Here is a 22,330-nt window from a genome sequence, read left to right as displayed (position 1 = left end):
GATGTGTGTGCTTTGATTTCAATTATTTCTATTGTTGTCAACACTGTCAATGTTGTTACACATTACATATTTTTTAATAGTTTACAATCAATTATTTTCCTTCAGCTTAGTCCCTTTATTCATCTGAGGTCGCCACAGCAGAATGAACCGCCAACTATTCCAGCATATGTTTTACACAGCAGATGCTGTAGTGCTGGGAAACACCCATACACACTCATTCACACACACACACACACACACACACACACACACACACACACACACACACACACACACACACACACACACACACACACACACACACATATATATATATATATTTATTACTTCCATCATAATGAAATCCAAAAATTATAGTATAATATTTAGAGTTAATTTTAAGCTCTCTCGTGGCCCACCTGCAGAATCGCTGTGGCCCAACGGTTGAGAATCCCTGCACTACGGCCAATTTAGTTCATCAGTTCCCCTATAGTGCATGTGTTTGGGCTGTGGGGGAAACCGGAGCACCCGGAGGAAACCCACACCAACACGGGGAGAACATGCAAACTCCACACAGAAACACCAACATACCGAATAATAGTTTTAGTTTTAGTAAACAAAAATAACTCCTTTATGTCAAAAGAACTTTGAGGAGAAACATCTGAGACCAAGCTAATGAAAACGCATCAAACATTTGGACTGAAATGATATTTCGTCTGATTGTGAAAAACTTTTATTCTCATATTTTTTTGTAGGCAAGAAAAGCTCATTTATTCCGTAGTTTGATGCTTTACTGTGAATAATAAGTTCGGGATAAAGTACATCCAGGCGGTTGTTATCTGGAATACTGTTTGCTGATTGGTTAGTCATGATATTCTAGGGTCTGTTATTTACAGTTAACAACATCTGAATAACACACACTCATCTGTAAACTGAGAATCATCGTCAGTGAATACGTTCATCATATACTGACATACACACTTATCAACCCAGGCTCATTCTGAGAACGTTGTCCCGTGGACGTTTCTGGAGACTGCGAAATACGTAACCGGGGATATGTACGGCTGCATTTCATTTTTTTAAGCGAACGCTGTGGGGCGGTGTGACGCCGTTCCTTTCGGCGCTTGCCGACCGGCCGCTCACCTCCGTGTGGAGGGCTTTCCCGCTGCAACGAGTTTGTCCGGTTAGCTCTTCGTGTACTTTGGCGGACTCAAGGCGCAGAGAGGGGCTGACGACGATGACCGGGTTCAAGTCAGGGGAAGAGCGGTTCCAGAAATCAGGTAAGAAAACAAAAACAAAATCCAAAAAATAAAGCGAACAAGTTCATCACAGGGTGAGAATGTGGTCAAAATCCGAAAACGTGGTAAAAATCAGACGAGGGCTTTTCTTTTTCTGGACGGCTTTTGTAAATCGTAGTTGGTTGGGTTTAGGGACGGAGAAGGGTGGGTCAGCCGGTCGCACGGTCAATCATTCTGTCATCCAGGCAGACAGGCGGATGGTCGTTCGACAGCGGCCTCTAGTGGGTTTACGCGAGAACGGCGTGGGAAAAAGCACGCACAGCGGCCTCCCACGGATTCACGAAAACAAAAACTGCAAAAATACGTACCTCCCGGGACGTATTTCGCAGTCTCCAGAAACGTCCACGGGACTACGTTCTCAGAATGAGCCTGGGTTGACACTTATATGTGTCTGCTTGCCTGTCACGCTGCTGTTTTATACTCTTTGGCCCATCTAGTGTCTGTATCATCTAGTGTCAGTCTATACTCCATTAGCTGTTTTTCAAGCATTAATAGACTATCACGGCTCACAACAATGTTTTGCGTGTAATATTTATGTTTCATGGCCTGTAGCTGTGTAATAGCCCTGATAAAGTACATCATGATGGTTGTTTTCTCAGAATAACCCCTTCAGTCTTCTACAGCAATACTGCGCTTCATATCTGGCTGCTGATAAACCTTTCAGCCTTTATTCTGAGAGAACAACCAGCTGGATGTGCTTTATCCCTAACATTATCAGAATATTATATAACACATACGCTAACTTGCGCATAGTTCAGACACTAGATGGCGCCAAACTGTCGATATATGGATGACCGTATTCACTGATGGTGATTCTCAGTTCTGTGTTATTCAGCGATTGTTATCTGGGAAAACAGACCTGGGAATGTCATAATAATCTAATACTAATAAAGGAGCAGACTGTGGTGATGTGAATAACAGAGTAATAATAGCAGACTGATGTTTATAATGTGAATAATCTGACAGCAGAGAGATGGAGGCTGATTCTCTGAGGAAAGAGCTGGAGGTGGTGAAGCCGGAGCTGGAGCTCATCAAAGTGGAGGTCAGATGATCGTTTGTCTTCATTTACAGCAAAATAAAGGAGAGTTTTCTTAACACGTGTGTGTGTGTGTGTGTGTGTGTGTGTGTGTGTGTGTGTGTGTGTGTGCGCAGGCCCAGCGTGCTGTTGTGCAGCTCAAATCTCAGGTGAATAAGCTGGAGTCGGAGTTGGAGGAGCAGCGGACACACAAGCAGATGGCGCTGGTGGAGAACGAGAGGCTGCGCATGCAGGTGGAGAACATGAGGATGGAGAACACAGCCAGCGTGCAGGCCACAGTGGAGGACCACAGCAGTGAGACACACATACACACACACACACACATAGCCAATATACAGGCCACAGTTGAGAACCACAGCAGTGAAACACACACACACACACACACACACACACACACACACATAGCCAATATACAGGCCACAGTTGAGGACCACAGCAGTGAAACAAACACACACACACACACACACACACACACACACACACACACACACACATAGCCAATATACAGGCCACAGTGGAGGACCACAGCAGTGAAACACACACACACACACACACACATAGCCAATATACAGGCCACAGTTGAGGACCACAGCAGTGAAACACACACACACACACACACACACACACACATAGCCAATATACAGGCTTCAGTGGAGGGTCGCACCATTCCAGACACATACACACTGTCATGCTGCGTTCACACCATATGCGCATGAAGCATCAAGCATGAGTGAAGTCAATGCAAAGATGCAAATAGACATCCTGCGGTGAATGAGGCAGCACGAATGACGCGATTCGTGCGAATGAAGTTGAGCGTTTTGTGCGATTGACATGCTTAATGCACATTTCGCGCAAATCTCTCGAGTTAGACAATCTAGACTTCACCGGACGTCCGTGCTGCATTAACCAATCATGAGCTCTGTCTTGTGGGGGCCTGATTATGACAGAGCACCTGTTGTTGGTGACCCGGGGGAAATCCTCCTGCTGACATCAACAACAGCTCATCAAACTGGACTCAGCTCAGTCTGAAGCACCGCTGATCATCCAGGTATAGTTTCTGGAGGAGTTGATGAACTCACAGAGCTGCTGCACCTCTGAAAGGATCTAGTGGACTCAGACACGGCTCCAAACAAGACACTGTTTTCCAGCCTTCATAAAGCACATAAACACTGCTAATCTCTCAATACAACCTATGTTAGCCATTTGGCACAGAAGCTAACGTCACCGGGCTGACAGAAGCCCTGCCCATGACGTGTATCCACATCTATTGTGAAGTGAATTCGACACGCGAATAGAAGCGAGTATACTCAAGATGTTCACGCGTCTATTTACTTGCGAATAGCATGATTTATTTGCACATTCCACGTCTGGTGTGAACACGGCATCACACACACACACTCACACACACCATTCAGAAGTGATCTGTAGCTGTGTTTTAGCTGCGGGTCATCTATTCTCCACATAGAGAGTGTGTGTTGTGCAGTAGTGAATCAGTGTTTCTGTTGTGTGGTAGACCGAGCTCAGACGGCTCAGATTCACTTCGCTCGACTCAAAGAGAAACACGCGGAGCTGGTCAGCAGACACGCAGATCTCATGCGCAAGGTAAAGGACTTTTATTCTGCTCATATCATCATTCTGACTCTCCAGCAGCAGAAACACACACCCTGTCAGTTCAGTTATCTGAGATGTGCGAGATATTCCTAGTTTTGACCTTCGCTGTATGTTGATGCACATCATTATTTATTTAACCGTTGTGCTGTCTATACTTGTGTAAACACTTCGGCTCATATATATATATGTGTGTGTGTGTGTGTGTGTGTGTGTGTGTGTGTTATACCCTAAATGTGTTCAACCTTCATGAACTTATGAAAATAGAAAATGATTGTTTTTTCTCTGGTGTTGTGGTCGTGTTTAGTGTGTTCTCCTGCTGTTTAAGTGGTGCAGGGGTTATTTGTGACCCGTGAGTCAACATGAGGGTTAAACTGATGGTGTGATTTGTCAGAATGCAGAGATGGTGAAGCAGAAGAGCAGCGGTCAGCAGGCGCAGGACGAGCTTCTGGCCTACAGACAGCAGGTGGCGCAGGAGATGCAGCAGCTCACACTGGACAACAGCAGCAAGGTGAGACTCAGACTGCTCCTGTGTGCAGCTCTAGTGTCCTCCACATCTCCTCCTCCGCCGCCTTCTGATGAGTTCTGGTGTGGTGTTGACTGCTGTAGCTGTGTAATATCTCTAATCATTCAGCGGAGTGATATGGAGCTGTAATGCGCTCTAAACCTGCCGGAACTACTTCATCTGTGCTTTCATCTGACAATAACCAAACACCTTAGAGTAGCCAATCACAATCAAGCGTTGAGCAGCCAATCACAATCCAGCATTCAGTTTACTTCTGTGTTTTCAGCTGGAGGCCCAGAGAGCTGAAATTGAGCGTCTGAAGCAGGAGTTAGTGAGCGGCAGAGCTGAAGTTTCTCAAGTCCATAATGCACTGCAGAGCAAGGAGAAGGTGAGCGTGCACGTGTGTGTGTGTGTGTGTCATTGTGTGTGATTGTCTGTGTGTCATAGTTTATTTTAAACATATGGCACTTCATTGAAAAGTTAAATGTCATAGGTACTATTAAGAAAGCACATCTATTCAAAATACAAAACACACTGTGTGGTTGAATACACTAAGGGCATGTTTCCCGGTTCATTTGACAAGTGTGAGTGCTCTGAATTGAGCTCAGGCGTGGTTCAGTTGGCCGGCCCGGTTGGCAGAGGTGGTCCAGATCGCAATTCGGTTGGGCTTTGGTGCGGTACGCTTGTAGTGTGAGTGCAAGCGCGCCTGAGCCTGAAACTGAGGATGTGCCGTCACTTTAAGGGACTGCTTGATCTGGATTTATTAATCATCCTTACTGTTGAATGAACATGAGCTGTCAGAGTATATTAAAGACACAAACCCCTCACTGCACCACAGCTGCACCTTCAGCAAACCTCCTCATAGCTGCAGCACCAGGACTCTATGAACATTACCGTCAGCAGTGCTGGATCTGTTCAGCAGGAGATCTGACTGTGTGTCACTGCATCAGAAACCACTAAGATAATACAAACCAATATAACTGCAGCAGTGTCCACTGTGCTGAGCGAGAGCGCATCTCTACTGTTAAACTGGACAGAGCATCAGCCATGACGTGCTCAGGCTCGGAAAGTAAAGATGCAGTGTGAGTGCAGGCAGAGAGGTTGAGGGGTGGGGAGACAACCGTGCCTAGTGTGAGTACGCTCTGAGACACACACCCAGTGGCAGATTTAGGCATGGGCAATATGGACGGCATCTTCCTGGGGGTGGCATGGGGAGACGGTGCGAAAAAAAAGTGCCCCAAGAAAAGCTTTGAGATAAGATTTACTTAACGCAACTGTATAAGTGGTAATCCCACCCTCTCAGAAAAAGTGGAACAATATCATACCAAAGAAGGTACAGACCCATGTCACTGGAGCAGTACCTTTTATGGGACAGAATTGTACCTCAAGACAAAGAAACAAGTTTGTACTATTGCAGTTTGGACCTTTAAGGACATGATCTGTACCACGGGGAACCAAAATGTACATTTGGTTTTTAAAACCTGCAGATACAATATTGAACCTTCATCAAAGCTACAAGTCTGATCCATGAAGGCACCGCTACAGTGACAAGACACAAGACACCAGTGTTAAACATGCTTACCAAACATTTATTTAAAATGCCTTAAATGTTTATCTTATAGTAATTCCTATAGTTTTATGGTTTAGTTGATTTGTATTACAGAAGTTAATAATGGATGTTTATGAGTGTCTGTAAGCATATGCTTTTAAATGAGGATTCATGCTTTAATATGGAAATTATTCCTGAATCACTTTGCCTTTCCAGTTATTTTCATAGATATTGTAATAAAGAAAGAGTTGTCCAGCACTTATGTACCTTTTTATAAAACAATTGTGTACCTTCATTTTTATTGGACCATAAAAGGTACAGAACAGCATCATAAGAGGTCTTTTCTGTACTGAAATAAGGTACAACTTTTACAAAGGTACAGAACTGTTCCTTCAGGAGCATTATTTGTACCTCCGTGTACCTTTTTTTCTGAGAGTGCAGAATAAAGACGTTAGTGGCTCTTCACATTTGCTGTTTTTTGCACATTTTATTCTTTATGTGCAAGCGAAACAACGCTGGTGAAAGCAAACTGATGCATGTGCTCAAAAACCATTCCGCTCGCCTCACACACGCTGCTCCTGATCCCGGTTGTTTATGCACACCGATATGCATCGACATGCAAGTCGACTAAACTAAAGTTTATATGATGATGATGATATTACTTTGACTAAGCATAGCTATGAAGCAGAAATTCAATTCAATTAAATTCCCCTTTATTTGTATAGCGCTTTTACAATGTAGATTGTGTCAAACCAGCTTCACATAAAAGGTCACAGTAAATAGGAACAGTGTAGTTCAGTTTGTAGTGTTTAAGTTCAGTTCAGTTGAGCTCAGTTCAGTGTGGTTTAATAATCACTACTGAGAGTCCAAACACTGAAGAGCAAATCCAACGATGCGCAGCTCTACAGATCCTGAACCATGCAAGCCAGTGGCGACAGCGGCGAGGGAAAAAAACTTCACTAAAGGCGGAAGTGAAGAAAAAAAACCTTGAGAGAAACCAGGCTCAGTTGGGCACGACCATTTTAATTTCTCCGCTGGCCAAACGTCTTGTGCAGAGCTGCAGTCTCAGTGGCGGAGGCTGGAAGCTGGCCTCAGCGAAGACTCGTCTGTCTCTGGAGCGTCACAGGAAACAGTCTCATGTTCTCCACTCCTCCATGACCATCACAGTAGCTGCTCAGGATACGGCCTGGTCCAGGATATATATATATATATATATATTTAAATATTTTTATAATAAGAAAGGAGAGATAATGTGTCAGGGAGGTAATAACAGTAATTCTCAGTCATGAGTCGGGTCTAAAACAACAGATTATTCTATAAGACATATATTTTTTGTATTCTATAGAACTGTCATAATATTCATAATAATTTCTGTCTATTTAGAATAATAATTGTATAATAATAATAAACATATTGCTGTAGTTATTGAAAAAAAATAAAATAAATATATATATATATATATATATATATATATATATATATATATATATATATATATATATATTTATAGTTATAATTTTAAATGTATATATTTAAATAATTTAAATAAGTATATATTTAAATATTTAAAAAAAATATATATATATATAAAGTCAACCACATAGTGTCTTTATTTCAGGGGATGGAGAGGGGGACTGTTCGGGGTGGTTTCCCCCAGGGTGCCATTTTAACTAGAACCGTCACTGCACACACACTGTTTATATGGTGTGTGTGTGTGTGTGTGTGTGTGTGTGTGTGTGTGTGTGTGTGTGTGTGTGTGTGTGTTTGAGGCTGGAGATCAGCTGAGCAGTGTGTTAGTGGGTCTGCAGGCTGAGAAGGATGTTCTGCTGCGCTCAGTGAAGGATCAGGAGTCTGAGATCATGAGTCTCCGTCAGACGCTTCAGAACCAGCAGAGCAGTCTACAGCAGGAGAGAGAGAAACACCAGAGGGAGAGTGCAGAGCTGCACACACACCTGCAGAGCAAGGTCAGCGCGGGGTCACACACACACTGACTGATAGAGCTGCACACACACCTGCAGAGCAAGGTCAGCACGGGGTCACACACACTGACTGATAGAGCTGCACACACACCTGCAGAGCAAGGTCAGCACGGGGTAACACACACACACACTGACTGATAGAGCTGCACACACACCTGCCAGTGACACATATACTGCTCTGTATGGTGTTAATGAGTGTGTGTGTGTGTGTGGTCAGGCGTGTCGAGAGCAGGAGCTGCTGCTGGAGATCGAGCGACTGAAGCGTGAGCTGGAGGAGACACGAGCGGAGCTGATGAGGGCGCAGAGTGCTCTAAACAACAAAGCAACTGTGAGAACACTCACACACACACACACACACACACACTCATGCACACACTCATACACTCATAAACACACATGCCCACACATGAACACACTTAAGCACACACATACACTCATTTGTGCACACACTCATACTCTCATGCACGAACCCACACACACACAGTGCTGCACAGACACGGACACACTCATGCAGGCACTCATACATGCTCACACATACATTCATGCATGCACACACACATACGCACACATACACTCATCCATGCACACACACACACACACACACATTTTAGCAAATGAGGCATTATGTGTGTTTCCCAGTTGCATTTCATAACATCTGCCTATACGCCAACATGCAGACTTTTGTTTATATGGTGTGTGTGTGTGTGTGTGTGTGTGTGTGTTTGAGGCTGGAGATCAGCTGAGCAGTGTGTTAGTGGGTCTGCAGGCTGAGAAGGATGTTCTGCTGCGCTCAGTGAAGGATCAGGAGTCTGAGATCATGAGTCTCCGTCAGACGCTTCAGAACCAGCAGAGCAGTCTACAGCAGGAGAGAGAGAAACACCAGAGGGAGAGCGCAGAGCTGCACACACACCTGCAGAGCAAGGTCAGCGCGGGGTCACACACACTGACTGATAGAGCTGCACACACACCTGCAGAGCAAGGTCAGCGCGGGGTCACACACACACACTGACTGATAGAGCTGCACACACACCTGCAGAGCAAGGTCAGCACGGGGTCACACACACACACTGACTGATAGAGCTGCACACACACCTGCAGAGCAAGGTCAGCACGGGGTCACACACACACATACACTGACTGATAGAGCTGCACACACACCTGCAGAGCAAGGTCAGCGCGGGGTCACACACACACACACTGACTGATAGAGCTGCACACACACCTGCAGAGCAAGGTCAGCATGGGGTCACACACACACACACACTGACTGATAGAGCTGCACACACACCTGCAGAGCAAGGTCAGCGCGGGGTCACACACACACACACACACTGACTGATAGAGCTGCACACACACCTGCAGAGCAAGGTCAGCGCGGGGTCACACACACACACACACACTGACTGATAGAGCTGCACACACACCTGCAGAGCAAGGTCAGCGCGGGGGTCACACACACACACACACACTGACTGATAGAGCTGCACACACACCTGCAGAGCAAGATCAGTGCCAGGTCACAGGTTCACTAATGGCCCTGTTTTCCCTGAGTAGTATGGCACAGTTCGGGTCAGTACGGGTCACCTTTATCAGGCTTACATTTTCACTGCCAAAAGGGTCCTAATGGTGGCGTGGTGTACGACAGAAAGTTTCAGTCGCCGTCATTCTCACTAAAGAAAATGTGTACAGTAAAGCTGTACGGGTCGCTCACATATCATATGAGCAGCTCTTTTCACAACACAGACGCTTTACACACATCAATACTGTATAAATGTTCATCACTAACCTTTCATCAACTGCAGATCAATGATATCCATACATCACTACATAACTACAGTGTGAAATAGCCTACGGTAACGTCTGCAATTATATATCAAATAAATAAATGAACATATATGAACACACACAGCCCCTTACAGTCTCGAATATGTTATCAATTACAGATAAACTACACACAGCAGACATTTAGTCCTTATTTGGGTTCAAAAACAACATGAAATATAGCCCAGAGTCAGAGCAGAGCTCTCATCTGTGTGTGTAATCCTCACCAGCACATGGAGCCTCTGTTAGAGAGTCTTTCCGTTAGAATAGTCCAAAAGGCGACGATACTAGTTAAACATGGCTGTGTGTTCTTCTTTTAGGTTGCTGAGAGAATCATTTGCTCCTTTGTTTTTCCGGCTTCTCCTTTGTTTTGTCACACTTCACTCTCGTGTTTGTCCGTTTCTGAAAGGATCAGATGTCAGAAGCGATTCAATAATCACGCGCACGTTATTATCATCAGCTCAAGTTTGTTATTTCAAATATAGGGCGTACTCACACTATGCTATCCAAACTGTGCCCAGGCCCGTTTCCCAGATTGTTAGACAAGTATGAGTGCTCTGGATCGGGCTCAGGTGTGGTTAAGTTGGCTGGCCCTTGCCCGGTTGGAAGTGGTGTGCCAGAGTTCACTTGGGCTTAGACGCAGTACACTTGTAGTGAGTGCAAATCGCACCTGAGCTGAAACTGAGGCGAGACGTGACTTTTAAGGGACTGTTTGATCTGGATTACTTAATCTTTTTTACTGTTCAATGAACACAATCTGTCGTATTAAAGACACAAACCCCTCACTGCACCTTCAGCAAACCTCCTAATTCCTGCAGCACGAGGACTTTATATTTGTTTATGAGCGTCAAAAGTGGCTGATCTGTTCAGTGAAACATATATATATATATACACCTATTTATATTTTTTAAAGATTTATTTTTGGCCTTTTTGCCTTTATTAAGTGGATAGGACAGTATTTCAGACAGGAAGTGAAGTGGGAGAGAGAGAGAGAGGGGGTAGAGATGGGAAATGTCCTTGAGTCGGGATTTGCCCTGAAGTGCTACTGCCTCATATGTCAGCACTAGGCTATTGCGCTGACCTGTTCGGTGAAACATTTGACTGTGTGTCACTGCATGTCAAACCACTAAACCGATATAACTAAAGAAATCTCCACTGTGCTGAGCGAGAGCTCTTACTGAACAGTGCATCATCGATAACGTAAGCGTGCTCAGGTGCGAAGTAATGTGAGTGCGGGCCGTCGGGGGAGACGGAAGGGGGGACAAGTGTGCTTCGGCCCGGTTTAATGGCTCGTTTCCACTGACTGGTACGGTACGGTACGGTTCGGGTCGGTACGGGTCACCTTTATCAGGCTTGCGTTTCCACTATCAAGGGTACCCTTTTGGTGGGCGTGGTGTACGACAGAAAGTTTCAGTCGACCTCATTTTCGCTCGAGGAAATGTCTACAGGAAAGCTGTACGGGTCACTTACATATCATATGAGAAGCTCTTCTCACAACACAGATGCTTTACACACATCAATACTTGTTTATTACTAACTTTACTTTGAACATGAGTTGATTATAACTGCAGATCAATGACGAAACAGCCTACTGTAACGTCTGTAATTATATTAAATAACTAAATAAATGAACATATATAAACACATACAGCCCCTTACAGTCTCCGATATGTTACCAACTACAGAAGAACTACACACAGCAGACATTTTGCCCATATTTAGGTTCAAAAACAACACAAAATATAGCCTACAGTCAGTGAAAACCTCTCATCTGTGTCTGTAATCTTCAGCAGCACATGTAGCCTCTGTTAGACAGTAATTCCCTCATTCTGAGTTCATATTAGTCCAACAGGTGAAGATAATAAGTTAGTTAATCAAGGCATTTTGTTCATGTTTGCTGAATAATAATGTGCTCCTTTATCCGGCTTCTCCTTTGTTTCTTCGCGCTTCACTCTCGCGTTTGTCAGTGTCTGACAGGATCGGGTTTCAAAAGCACGTCAATAATCAAGCGCAGGTTATTATCATCAGCTCAAGAAGTTTGTTATTTCAGATATAATGTTAGACGCGCGCGAGCGCTAGCAAGAAAGCGAAACAGCTCGCGCCTCAGACTGGCTCGTAAAAAACTACGGGGCACAGGGTAAATCTGCTCTACTTCTTGGATTTGTGGACGACGACAAGGTTTATTTGAGCCCAGATCGACCATGGCTCGTTATTATTTGTATATATAATTCAGCTGTAATGTCTTGGCTTGTCGGCTGTGTATTTTTAGCATAGCGGGGTTTTTGTTATCATTCTGGCTTGTTGCGTAAGTGAATGACGCCTCTCTGTAAACCAATAGCTAGGTCTAGCTCCGCCTTTTGGTACCCTTTCTCATGTTTGGTACCCTTTCGACAGGGTGCCGAAATAGTGGTACGGTACGGTTCGTTTCGGTACGCCTTTTGACAGTGAAAACGGCCATATATACACATAGTGTGAGTACGCCCATAGATGCGCGGTGAGCGATCATGAGCTCTTTGGAGAAAGTGACACCACTCGTGCTTTAGATTTTGCTTTTCTTCTTGGCTTTGTGGCTGGAGGAAACCCACACCAACACAGGGAGAACATGCAAACTCCACACAGAAACACACACTGACCCAGCAGGGACTCAAACCAGAGACCTTCTTACTGTCAAAACAGTTTCTATCAGATATCACTGCCAGATTCTGGACTCATGCTGAGGATTAACTGAACTTGCATCAAGGTTTAGACAGTATTCTGGTTTCTACATCGAGTTCATGTGTGTGTGTCAGGTGAGTCAGGACTCAGGTGTGTGGCAGCAGAAGCTCCAGGATGAGCAGTTCAGTCTCCTGCAGTGTGCGGTGGTGGAGGCCGAGGGCATCGTTCTGGACGCAGTGGCCAAAGTGGACGATCCTCTGCACGTGCGCTGCATCAGCACTCCAGGTCTGACCTTCCTCCTCCTCTTCATCCTCCTCCTCTTCCTCTTCCTCCTCATCAACTCTCCTGATTTCTCATGTTCACAGATTACCTGATCAATCGTGCCGAGCTCACGCTGGCCTCTGTTGATAAGATGCAGCGCAGTCATGCGGCCTACATCAGGAACATGGACGGTGAGTGAGTCGGCTTAAGAGTGAGCAGCAGGGGCAGGTGTTCCTGTCAGGTGATGATGATCTGCTCCTCTTCCTCTTCCTGTAGATGCCAGTGGTTTGTTGAGGTCGGTGACCCAGTTTTCTCATCTCATTGCGGACACTATAGTGAATGGAGCAGGAGCTGCTCATTCAGCCCCGACCGACCAGGCAGACCGTGAGGATAATCAATAACATCAGCTCTCTGTTATTAACAGCACACATGCTCATATAATCTACTGTACAACAGACAAAATATTCAAGAGTGGTTTATGATTATTCTGCATTAACACAGTCTTTATTCTTTTAAGTTTTTATACCAGATAGTATATATCGGATCATGCATGCTCATAAGGCCGTTTATCTAATCATGCATGCTCTTAAAGCAGTTTAATCAATCATGCATTCTCTTAAAGTGGTTTATTCAATCATGCATGCTCTTAAAGCAGTTTATTCAATCATGCATGCTCTTAAAGCAGTTTATTCAATCATGCATGCTCTTAAAGCAGTTTATTCAATCATGCATGCTCTTAAAACGGTTTATTGAATCATGCGTTCTCATAAAAAAATTGTCTACTCATGCATGCTCATAAAACAATTTATTCAATCATGCATGATCTTAAAGCGGTTTATTGAGTCAGAAAGCAGTGTGATACAGCTCAGATGTGTTTCTCTCCAGGTTTGACGGATAACTGCCGTGACTGCGCCACACACTGTCTGCAGTACCTGAAGGAGCTGAAGCTGAAGGCCACGCTGCCCAGAGCAGACCCCACTGCCGTCAGATGCGTCCTGCAGCGCATCCTGCTCCAGGGACAGGTGTGTAGAGCAGGCTCTCTGCAGCGTCTCTGTCTGCATCACTGCATGTTTTTTTGAACTCTGCTTAAATTTAAAATGATCCTCATTCATACTGGGCATTCACACTGCATTTCTGGAAATATCTGCATCCACTACAGATGCCTGACTAGTGTGAGTGCAAGAGTAACCATCGCAGAACTCAGGCATTTCTAAAGTAACACTCACTAGTGGAAACACAGCCTGTGTGTGTGTGTATGAGAGAGCGAGAGAAAGAGAAAGAATGTTACTGTATATACAGTTGAAGTCTGAATTATTAGCCCCCATGTTTATATTTTTCCCTAATTTCTGTTTATCAGAGAGCAGATTTCTTCAGCACATTTATAATCATAATAGTTTTAATAACTCATCTCTAATAACTGATTTATTTTCTCTTTGTCATGATGACAGTAAATAATATTAGACTAGATATTCTTCAAGACACTAGTATTCAGCTTACAGTGACATTTAAAGGCGTAACTAGGGTAATTAGGGTAACTAGGCAGGTTAGGGTAATTAGGCAAGTTATTGTATAATGATGGTTTGTTCTGTAGACTATCGAAAAAAATTTGCTTAAAGGGGCTAATAATAATGACCTTAAAATGGTGTTTAAAAATGTAATCTGCTTTTATTGTAGCCAAAATTAAACAAATAAGACTTTCTCCAGAAGAAATAATATTATCAGACATACTGTGAAAATTTCCTTGCTCTGTTAAACATCATTTAGGAAATGTTCAAAAAAGGGGGGCTAATAATTCTGACTTCAACTGTATATGTGTTTGTGTGTCTGTCTCTCTTTGTTACAATGTGTGTGTGTCTGTGTGAATGGTTGTATTTCTGTCTTGTCTGTGTGTGTGTGTGTGTGTGTGTGTGTGTGTGTGTGTGTGTGTGTGTGTATGTGGACAGGTGTGTGATCTCTGTGTTTTCTGTGCAGGATCTTTGTCCCAGATCAGCAGATGTGCGTCAAGAGGAGCTGGCTGAAATGGTGGATAAGGAGATGTCTGCCACCTCCTCTGCTATTGAAGACGCGGTGCTGAGAATGGATGTGAGTCTCACTGGGCTGTAATCGGCACTCAATCACGACTCTTTCACTTTCAACTCATGGCTTTTCTTCTGTAATGCAGGAAATTCTGAACCAGACGAGAAGAGAAACGACTGGAGTCAAGCTGGAGGTCAACCAGAGGTCAGTTTGTGGAATCCCACATGAAAAATACTGTAGTACAACAACAAATCAGAAACAGTGTGGCAGTATAGAATTTACTTGGACTTGTGTTTCATTGCAGACAATACAACTAACATTATTAATGTGTTCCTCATGATTATTATTGTTTTAAATGAACACGTATTCCAGTTTTGGTTCTTGCAAAACATTTGAAAAAAGCTTGCATCAGTAAAGCATTTACCACTGTGTAATTCTGCCATTTCTCTTCATAACACTTAAAAGACGTTCAGGGACTAAAGACACCGAGTGATTGTTTTCAGGTGTCATTTTGTCCCATTCTTCCTGCAAACAAGTCTTAAGGTGGGCAACAGTACGGGGTCTTCCACACATTCTCTATTGGAGACAGGTCAGGACTGCAGGCAGGCCAGTCCAGTACCTGTATCCTCTTCCTCAACAGCATGACTCTGTAAAAGCCCCTTTCACACATACAGATCTTTCCGGAAAATTACTGGCAGTTTTACAGAAGGGGATCATGTGGGAACAGGTCCTTTTTGAAAACACCGGTAAATTCTTTCAGGCAATTTTCCAGAAACAGAAGTTATAACAATACCGGGAATTTGCTGGAATGCTGCTCTGTGTGAACGCAGAAAGAAAAATTACCGGAAACAGTGTGTTCACGCTGATGTGAGATGTCTACTCCAGCCAATCAGAACACTCACACATTCACATCCGCACTGTTTATGAAATAAAAGCCCTTCAATATTTTTCCAGACACATTTAAACCGCTGTTTGTTTACCTTCAAGCTCTGCTTCAGTTGCTTGATGTGTGTGCATGTGAAGTGCAGGAGTGCTCCGGTAAGTGCCAGCACACACACACACATTATGTGCATCTCCACATGCAAAAGTGTTCCGCGATGTTTTCATCGAAGTTGTTCACAATACTGATCCAGCCAGAGTTTGTAATGTAGTCAGATATGTAAAAGTTTAGCTGCGGTTCGCGCTTCTGCCTTTGGATGTCTCTGGGACAAAAGCAGCTGCATGAATGCTGAAACTTTAAATAAAAGTGAAACCATCAACGAAAGCCCGACCTCTTCTGTGTTTACTAATAGAAGCGCAGCCGTTTGGAGCTCGTATCTAGTTAATGATGTCAGAATTTAATGGTATTATGGAATGGATGTGTGAATGGTGCTTTCCGAAAAAAATTATCCGGAACGTTCTCGCCTGTGTGAACAGTGCTTTTTTTAATTTACCGGTAAAGTTTCTCCCAAAAAATACTGGAAACACTGCTTCATCTGAGCACAGCACATGTCTCCACTGTGATGGTCCATCCCAGATGCCTCCAAGCCCAGAGAAGTGGATGGCGCTTCTGGACACTGTTAACATAGGGCTTCCTTTTGGCACAGTACAGTTTTGACTGGCGTTTGTGGATGTAACTCTGTATTGTGGTACTTGACCTGAAGTAGTCAATACAAGTACTGTATTGTAGTCCTGAGCCCATGTGCTGATCTGGCTTATAGATGAATGAGGATTCTTGATGCAGCGCCCCCTGAGGGGTCGGAGGTCACGGTTGTTCAGCTTAGGCTTTCGCTCTTGTCCTTTACGCACTGAAACTCCTCCAGATTCTTCAATCTTTAATGATGTTCTGCACTGTTGAAGGTGAAATATCCACATGTCTTCCTCTCTTTCTCTGAGGAGCATTGTGTTTACACATCTCAGTCATTTTCTCTTGTATTTTTGTCCTCGGCCCATCTCTGCTCCTAAAGGACTAGACCTGTACTGATGCTGCTTTTGTAGCAGATCATAATCACAATCATCTGTGGACATCACCTGTGTCACATCACATCATTATTCAGCAGTTTACCTGCTCCTGGCACTGTTTCTGGAGTGTGTTGCAGGTCTGAATGACAGGAGAGGATGAATGTTTACAAATGAAGTGAAGTTAACCAGACAAAACATCAGATATTTAGTGTTCATATTGTCTGCAATGAAATACAAGTCAGAATTTAGCAATCACTGCTTTCCTTTTTTATTTTTGCGTTCTCCATACTCTCCACTTTTTCTGATTTGGGTTGTAATTTACAGTAAACTGTCAGGGTTCTGTCTTAAGTTTATTTATTTCTCAGCTTTGTGACAGAACTCTCTTGTTTGTTTTTGCTCCATGCTCCATGTCTGTTTGTCTGCTCTGTTTGTTTAGTATTTTGCTTTTGTCAGAGGTTCCTGTTCATGTCTTTGCATGTGTTGTTCTTGTTTATTTTGTCTTTTGCATTGGTTCTTCTTTATTGTCTGTGTGTTTTTTGTTTTAGCACATGGCTTGTGTCGTCTCTTCCCAAGTGCTTATTTGTCTACTAGTCAGACTCCGCCCGTCTTGTCACCTGTTCATTTGTTTCACCTGAGCTCCTCGTTTTGGGCTTTGGTTGCTTCTTAATTAAAGCTATGGTCACACCGGGCTTTGTGCGTGTGAAATTCTGTCGTGCGGCGCTGCGAAAAGGGGCGGGATTAAACAAGATAATTAGACATTTAAAAAAGCGAGCGATTGCTCAATATTTTACATTTCTGTCCAGAGAGGTCGTGTTTTAATCCTCAATTGGTCTCACGCAGTCAAGTGATGCGATTTCAGAGGTCAGAGTTCACCAAGCTTGAACTTTCAACCGCAGTGAGCTGTGAAACTTAACGCATGACCCCGCATTTCCGGTCTGACGCATTCGCGTGCGTATGAATAGAAGTCTATGGGAGAAAAAGCCCAGTGTGACTGCAGCTTTATTTTCCCAGTTTGCTTTTGTCTGTGCTGATTCGTTTTGTTATGTTACGTGTAGTTGGACACCTGTCTGTTTTTTTACCTAGTTTGGTTTTATTTAAATGACTGATTACCCTACCATGGGCTTTTTGTTTTTTCCAGCCCTGTTGGCTGTTATCTGGGCTCTGTGTCCAGTTTTTTTTGTTGTTGTTCCTAATTAATAAAGTTTATTTTATTACTGATCTACATCTGGGTTCTGTCCACACACCTGACAGTAAACACTACAGTACTTTGGACCGTTCTATAGTAAAGAACTGGAATTACAGCATGCTTGCAAAAACTACATGATGTACAGTATAATCCACTTTACTGTAATATGGTTTAAAACACTAAAGCGTTCACTATAAATGCTGTAAATAAGTCTTTTTTCATGTTGGAATAAATGTGACGTTTATTTGTTATGCATTCTAATGTCTCCATTTTGTCCTGTGACAGCATCCTTGGCTCTTGTTCAGATCTAATGAAGGTAAGGATGTTTGTGAATATGCTGTAAATTCATTACACTTTAACTCTAACCTGAAACACATACATGAAAATCATAACTAAAGACTGGTGTTTTTAGTGAGAGACTCAAATAGCAGGGTGGCACGGGGGCTCAGTGGTTAGCACTGTCGCCTCACAGCATAAAGGTTGCTGGTTCAAGCCTCGGCTGGGTCAGTTGGTGTTTCTGTGTGGAGTTTGCATGTTCTCCCCGTGTTGGTGTGGGTTTCCTCCGGGTGCTCTGGTTTCCCCCACAGTCCAAACACATGTGCTATAGGGGAATTGATCAACTAAATTGTATATACATTTACTATATAATAAGGACATTTTCATTTGTAGGTGAACTGTCCCTTTAAGATCTTAAAAAAACCTGAATAATTTAAGATTTTTGACAGTAATAGTCATTTTATTTGATGTGTTTTTATACAAATGTTTTAGGCTTTTTAATCAATCATGGGTTATATATTTGTGTTATATTAGATTATACATCAGTTACTTTTATTGCACATTCATTCATTTTCTTTGGCTTAGTGCCTTTATCAGGGGTCACCGCAGCAGAATTCAATTCAATTCACCTTTCTACAATGTAGATTGTGTCAAAGCAGCTTCACATAGAATATTATAGTAAATGGAAACAGTACAATTTACATATACACACGCGCTCATACACTACGGCCAGTTTAGTTGATCAGTTCCCCTATAGCGCATGTGTTTGGACTGTGGGGGAAACCGGAGCACCCGGAGGAAACCCACACCAACACAGGGAGAACATGCAAACTCCACACAGAAACGCCAACTGACCCAGCCGGGACTCGAACCAGAGACCTTTTTGCTGTGAGGCAGTCATGCTACCCACTGTGTCACCTATATATGAAATTAGGTGTCATATTTAAAATGTGCTTATATTACCATGTATCAGATCTCTTAATGTTTTTCTTGATGTAAACAGTTGTTTATGATGTAAACACAATGTAAACGTTATGTTTTCTCTGTTTTCTTCTCTCAGGCCATTCACATGCTGGTGACGGCGTCGACTGACCTGCAGAGGGACATTGTGGAGAGCGGACGGGTCAGACTGAGATATAAGTATACAGTTGAAGTCAAAACGATTAGCCCTCCTGAATTATTAGCCCTCCTGTATATTATTCCCCAGTTTCTGTTTAACGGAGAGCAGATTTCTTCAGCACATCTCTGCACATAACAGTGTTAATAACTCATCTCTAATAACTGATTTATTTTCTCTTTGTCATGATGACAGTAAATAATATTAGACTAGATATTCTTCAAGACACTAGTATTCAGCTTAAAGTGACATTTAAAGGCTTCACTAGGGTAATTAGGGTAAAGTTAGGGTAATTAGGCAAGTCATTGTATAACAGTGGTTTATTCTGGAGACAATCCAACACTAATATTGCTGAAGGGGCTAATAATATTGACCTTAACATGGCTTTAAAACTATTAAAACTGCTTTTATTCTAGCCGAAATAAAACAAATAAATCTTTCTCCAGAAGAAAAAATATTGTGGAAAATTCCTGAATCTGTTCAACATCATTTGGGAAATATTTGAACAAGAATAAAAAAAATTCACAGCAGGGCGAATAATTTTGACTTCAGCTGTGTATATTTTCATAACCCATGCATGTTCCTCAGTCTCAGACGCAGGTTGTGTGTGTGTTTACTGCTGATTCAGGGCTCAGGCTCCGCTAAAGATTTCTATGCCAAGAACTCGCGCTGGACCGAAGGCCTCATTTCGGCTTCCAAGGCGGTGGGATGGGGAGCCACGCAGATGCTGTGAGTGAAAACAGAAACCATGAGTTTATTATTTGTACAGAACTGGGATTGCTTATGAATGACTGATTCTAAAAACAGGAGAAAATATTGGGTCAGGAATATAATCTTTTAGATGATGCATTTTTATACTACTTTTGGATTACTTTAAGATTACTTTTATTATAAATTTACACTAATGTAATCTGACTACTTTTAGATTAAAATTTTGCAGATTTATGCTAACGTAATTGACTACTTTTAGAATACATTTAAATTACTTTATTACATATTTATGCTAACATAATCTGATGACTTTTGGATTAAATTAGATTACTTTTATGGTAACGGTCTGATTACTTTTGGATTACATTTAGATAACATTTATTGCACATTTATGGAAACATATTCTAATAAATTTGGATTACATTTAGATTACTTTTATTACAGATTTATAGTAACGTAACCTGATACTTCTGGATTACATTTGGAATACAGAATCATGGTATGGTAATTTGACTATTGGATTACATTTAGATTATGTTCATTACAGATTTATGATTTAATGTAATCTGAGATTACATTTAAATTACTTTTATTGCACATTTATAGTAATGTAATATGACTACTCTTGGATTACATTTAGATTCCTTTTTGCTAACCCTTATTTAAAGCAGGATAATTGTGTACTATTTTTACAGATCGAATGAAAAATATCTTCATTGTTTATCATCAACAAAAGCCTCAACAGCTTATTTTTAACGTGCAATAATACTCACACTAATATGCCTTGTTGTTAGTTTATGGGTTAGGGTATTTACACTGAATAACACTAAATCTTAAATCATTTGCTTAAAATTAAGTGCATTTAGAAAATATCAACATTATAAAAACCAATACTGTGTAATTCAGAGCGATATCACTGCGACATTGAATATTTAATTTAAAAACACTGGAACTGCAGACAAAAATATAAATAAAAAACACAAAAAAGAATCATGAACTTATACAAGTGGCAGGTTTATTATTAAAAGAGAGGTATTTGGAGAATTCATTAATTATGAACAACATACTAGCTTTGTGTAAATAATATATAATCATAAAATCCATAAAAAAATAACTGTAATCTGATTACAAGTATCTGAAAGAGTAGTTTACTCTAATTACTCTTGCTTTTTGAAATCTGATTGCATAGATTATACTACCCAGCTCAGTTTGCATAACCACAATTTCTAAAATATTTATATATTCTTTATTTCAGCGATTCGGCTGATAAAGTTGTGACCGACAGAGGCAAATATGAGGAGCTGATCGTCTGTTCTCATGAGATTGCAGCCAGTACGGCACAACTGGTAGCTGCTTCAAAGGTAACATACACTAAATCTGTGTGCTTTAAATCCATCTGGTGAGTTTACAAAGGTTTATTGCCCATTTATAGTAATGTAATCTGATACTTTTGAATAAAATTTTTATTACAGATTTATGATATGGTAATTTGACTACTTATGGATTATATTCAGGCTATATTTATTACAGATTTATGCTAATTTAATCTGACCACTTTTGGATTACATTTAGATTATTTTTATTACACATTTTTGGTAATGCAATCTGACTACTTTAGCAATACATTTAGACATCTTTATTACAAATCTATGCTAACATAATCTGACTAATTTTGGATTACATTTATTATCACAGATTTATTTTAATGTAATCTGACTTCTTTTGGATTACATTTAGATTACTTTTATTACAGATTTATGCTAATGTTTCTTTACTACTAGAACTTCTATGTGAAACTGCTTTGACAGTCTACATTGAAAGAGCACTACAGAAATAAACAGGAATTGAATTAATATAATCTGACTACTTTTGGATTACATTTAAATTACTTTTATTACACACTTATGGTAATGTAATCTGATTACTTCTGAATTACATTTATATTATTTTTGTTACAGATTTATGCTAATGTAATCTGCTGATAAATGTAATCCAAAAGTTGCCGCAGATTTACGTTAATGTAATCTTACTACTATTGGATTGCATTTAGATTACTTTTATAACAGATTTATGCTAACATAATCTGACTACTTTTGGATTATATTTAGATTACGTTTGTACATTTAGATTACTTTTGTACATTTAGATTACTTTTGTACATTTAGATTACGTTTGTACACAGCAGTTCTTCATTTTACAGGTGAAGGCAGATCGAGGAAACAAGAAACTTCACACTCTACAGCAGGCGTCTCGACATGTCAACGATATGGCCGCTGTAGTGGTGACGTCTACTAAATCTGGACAAATGCAGATTGAGGACAAGAGTGAGTCTCCAGGCCTCAAACAAACACTGGAATAAGTGTTTTCTAGAGCAGTATTGGGGAAAGTTACT

At 41.7% G+C, this 22,330-nt stretch overlaps 1 protein-coding gene across 1 annotated transcript in view; it reads left to right on the top strand.

Annotated features, from left to right (window-relative positions):
- LOC130236124 (huntingtin-interacting protein 1-related protein-like) overlaps nucleotides 1-22,330 on the top strand; it is a 48,075-nt gene that overhangs the window by 16,866 nt on the left and 8,879 nt on the right. Inside the window, exons 11-29 of the mRNA XM_056466715.1 lie at nucleotides 2,244-2,319; nucleotides 2,430-2,607; nucleotides 3,827-3,915; nucleotides 4,316-4,432; nucleotides 4,713-4,814; nucleotides 7,745-7,939; nucleotides 8,172-8,282; nucleotides 8,682-8,876; nucleotides 12,565-12,715; nucleotides 12,796-12,882; nucleotides 12,968-13,075; nucleotides 13,577-13,713; nucleotides 14,663-14,773; nucleotides 14,853-14,911; nucleotides 18,120-18,150; nucleotides 19,171-19,233; nucleotides 19,856-19,956; nucleotides 21,194-21,299; nucleotides 22,139-22,262. Coding sequence (XP_056322690.1) covers nucleotides 2,244-2,319; nucleotides 2,430-2,607; nucleotides 3,827-3,915; nucleotides 4,316-4,432; nucleotides 4,713-4,814; nucleotides 7,745-7,939; nucleotides 8,172-8,282; nucleotides 8,682-8,876; nucleotides 12,565-12,715; nucleotides 12,796-12,882; nucleotides 12,968-13,075; nucleotides 13,577-13,713; nucleotides 14,663-14,773; nucleotides 14,853-14,911; nucleotides 18,120-18,150; nucleotides 19,171-19,233; nucleotides 19,856-19,956; nucleotides 21,194-21,299; nucleotides 22,139-22,262 — 2,141 coding nt within the window. The remainder of the gene's footprint in view (nucleotides 1-2,243; nucleotides 2,320-2,429; nucleotides 2,608-3,826; nucleotides 3,916-4,315; nucleotides 4,433-4,712; nucleotides 4,815-7,744; nucleotides 7,940-8,171; nucleotides 8,283-8,681; nucleotides 8,877-12,564; nucleotides 12,716-12,795; nucleotides 12,883-12,967; nucleotides 13,076-13,576; nucleotides 13,714-14,662; nucleotides 14,774-14,852; nucleotides 14,912-18,119; nucleotides 18,151-19,170; nucleotides 19,234-19,855; nucleotides 19,957-21,193; nucleotides 21,300-22,138; nucleotides 22,263-22,330) is intronic.

Source organism: Danio aesculapii, chromosome 10, assembly GCF_903798145.1.
Source record: "Danio aesculapii chromosome 10, fDanAes4.1, whole genome shotgun sequence".
In the NCBI taxonomy this organism is placed as follows: Eukaryota; Metazoa; Chordata; class Actinopteri; order Cypriniformes; family Danionidae; genus Danio; species Danio aesculapii.
This window is presented reverse-complemented; position numbering and strand designations above follow the sequence as displayed.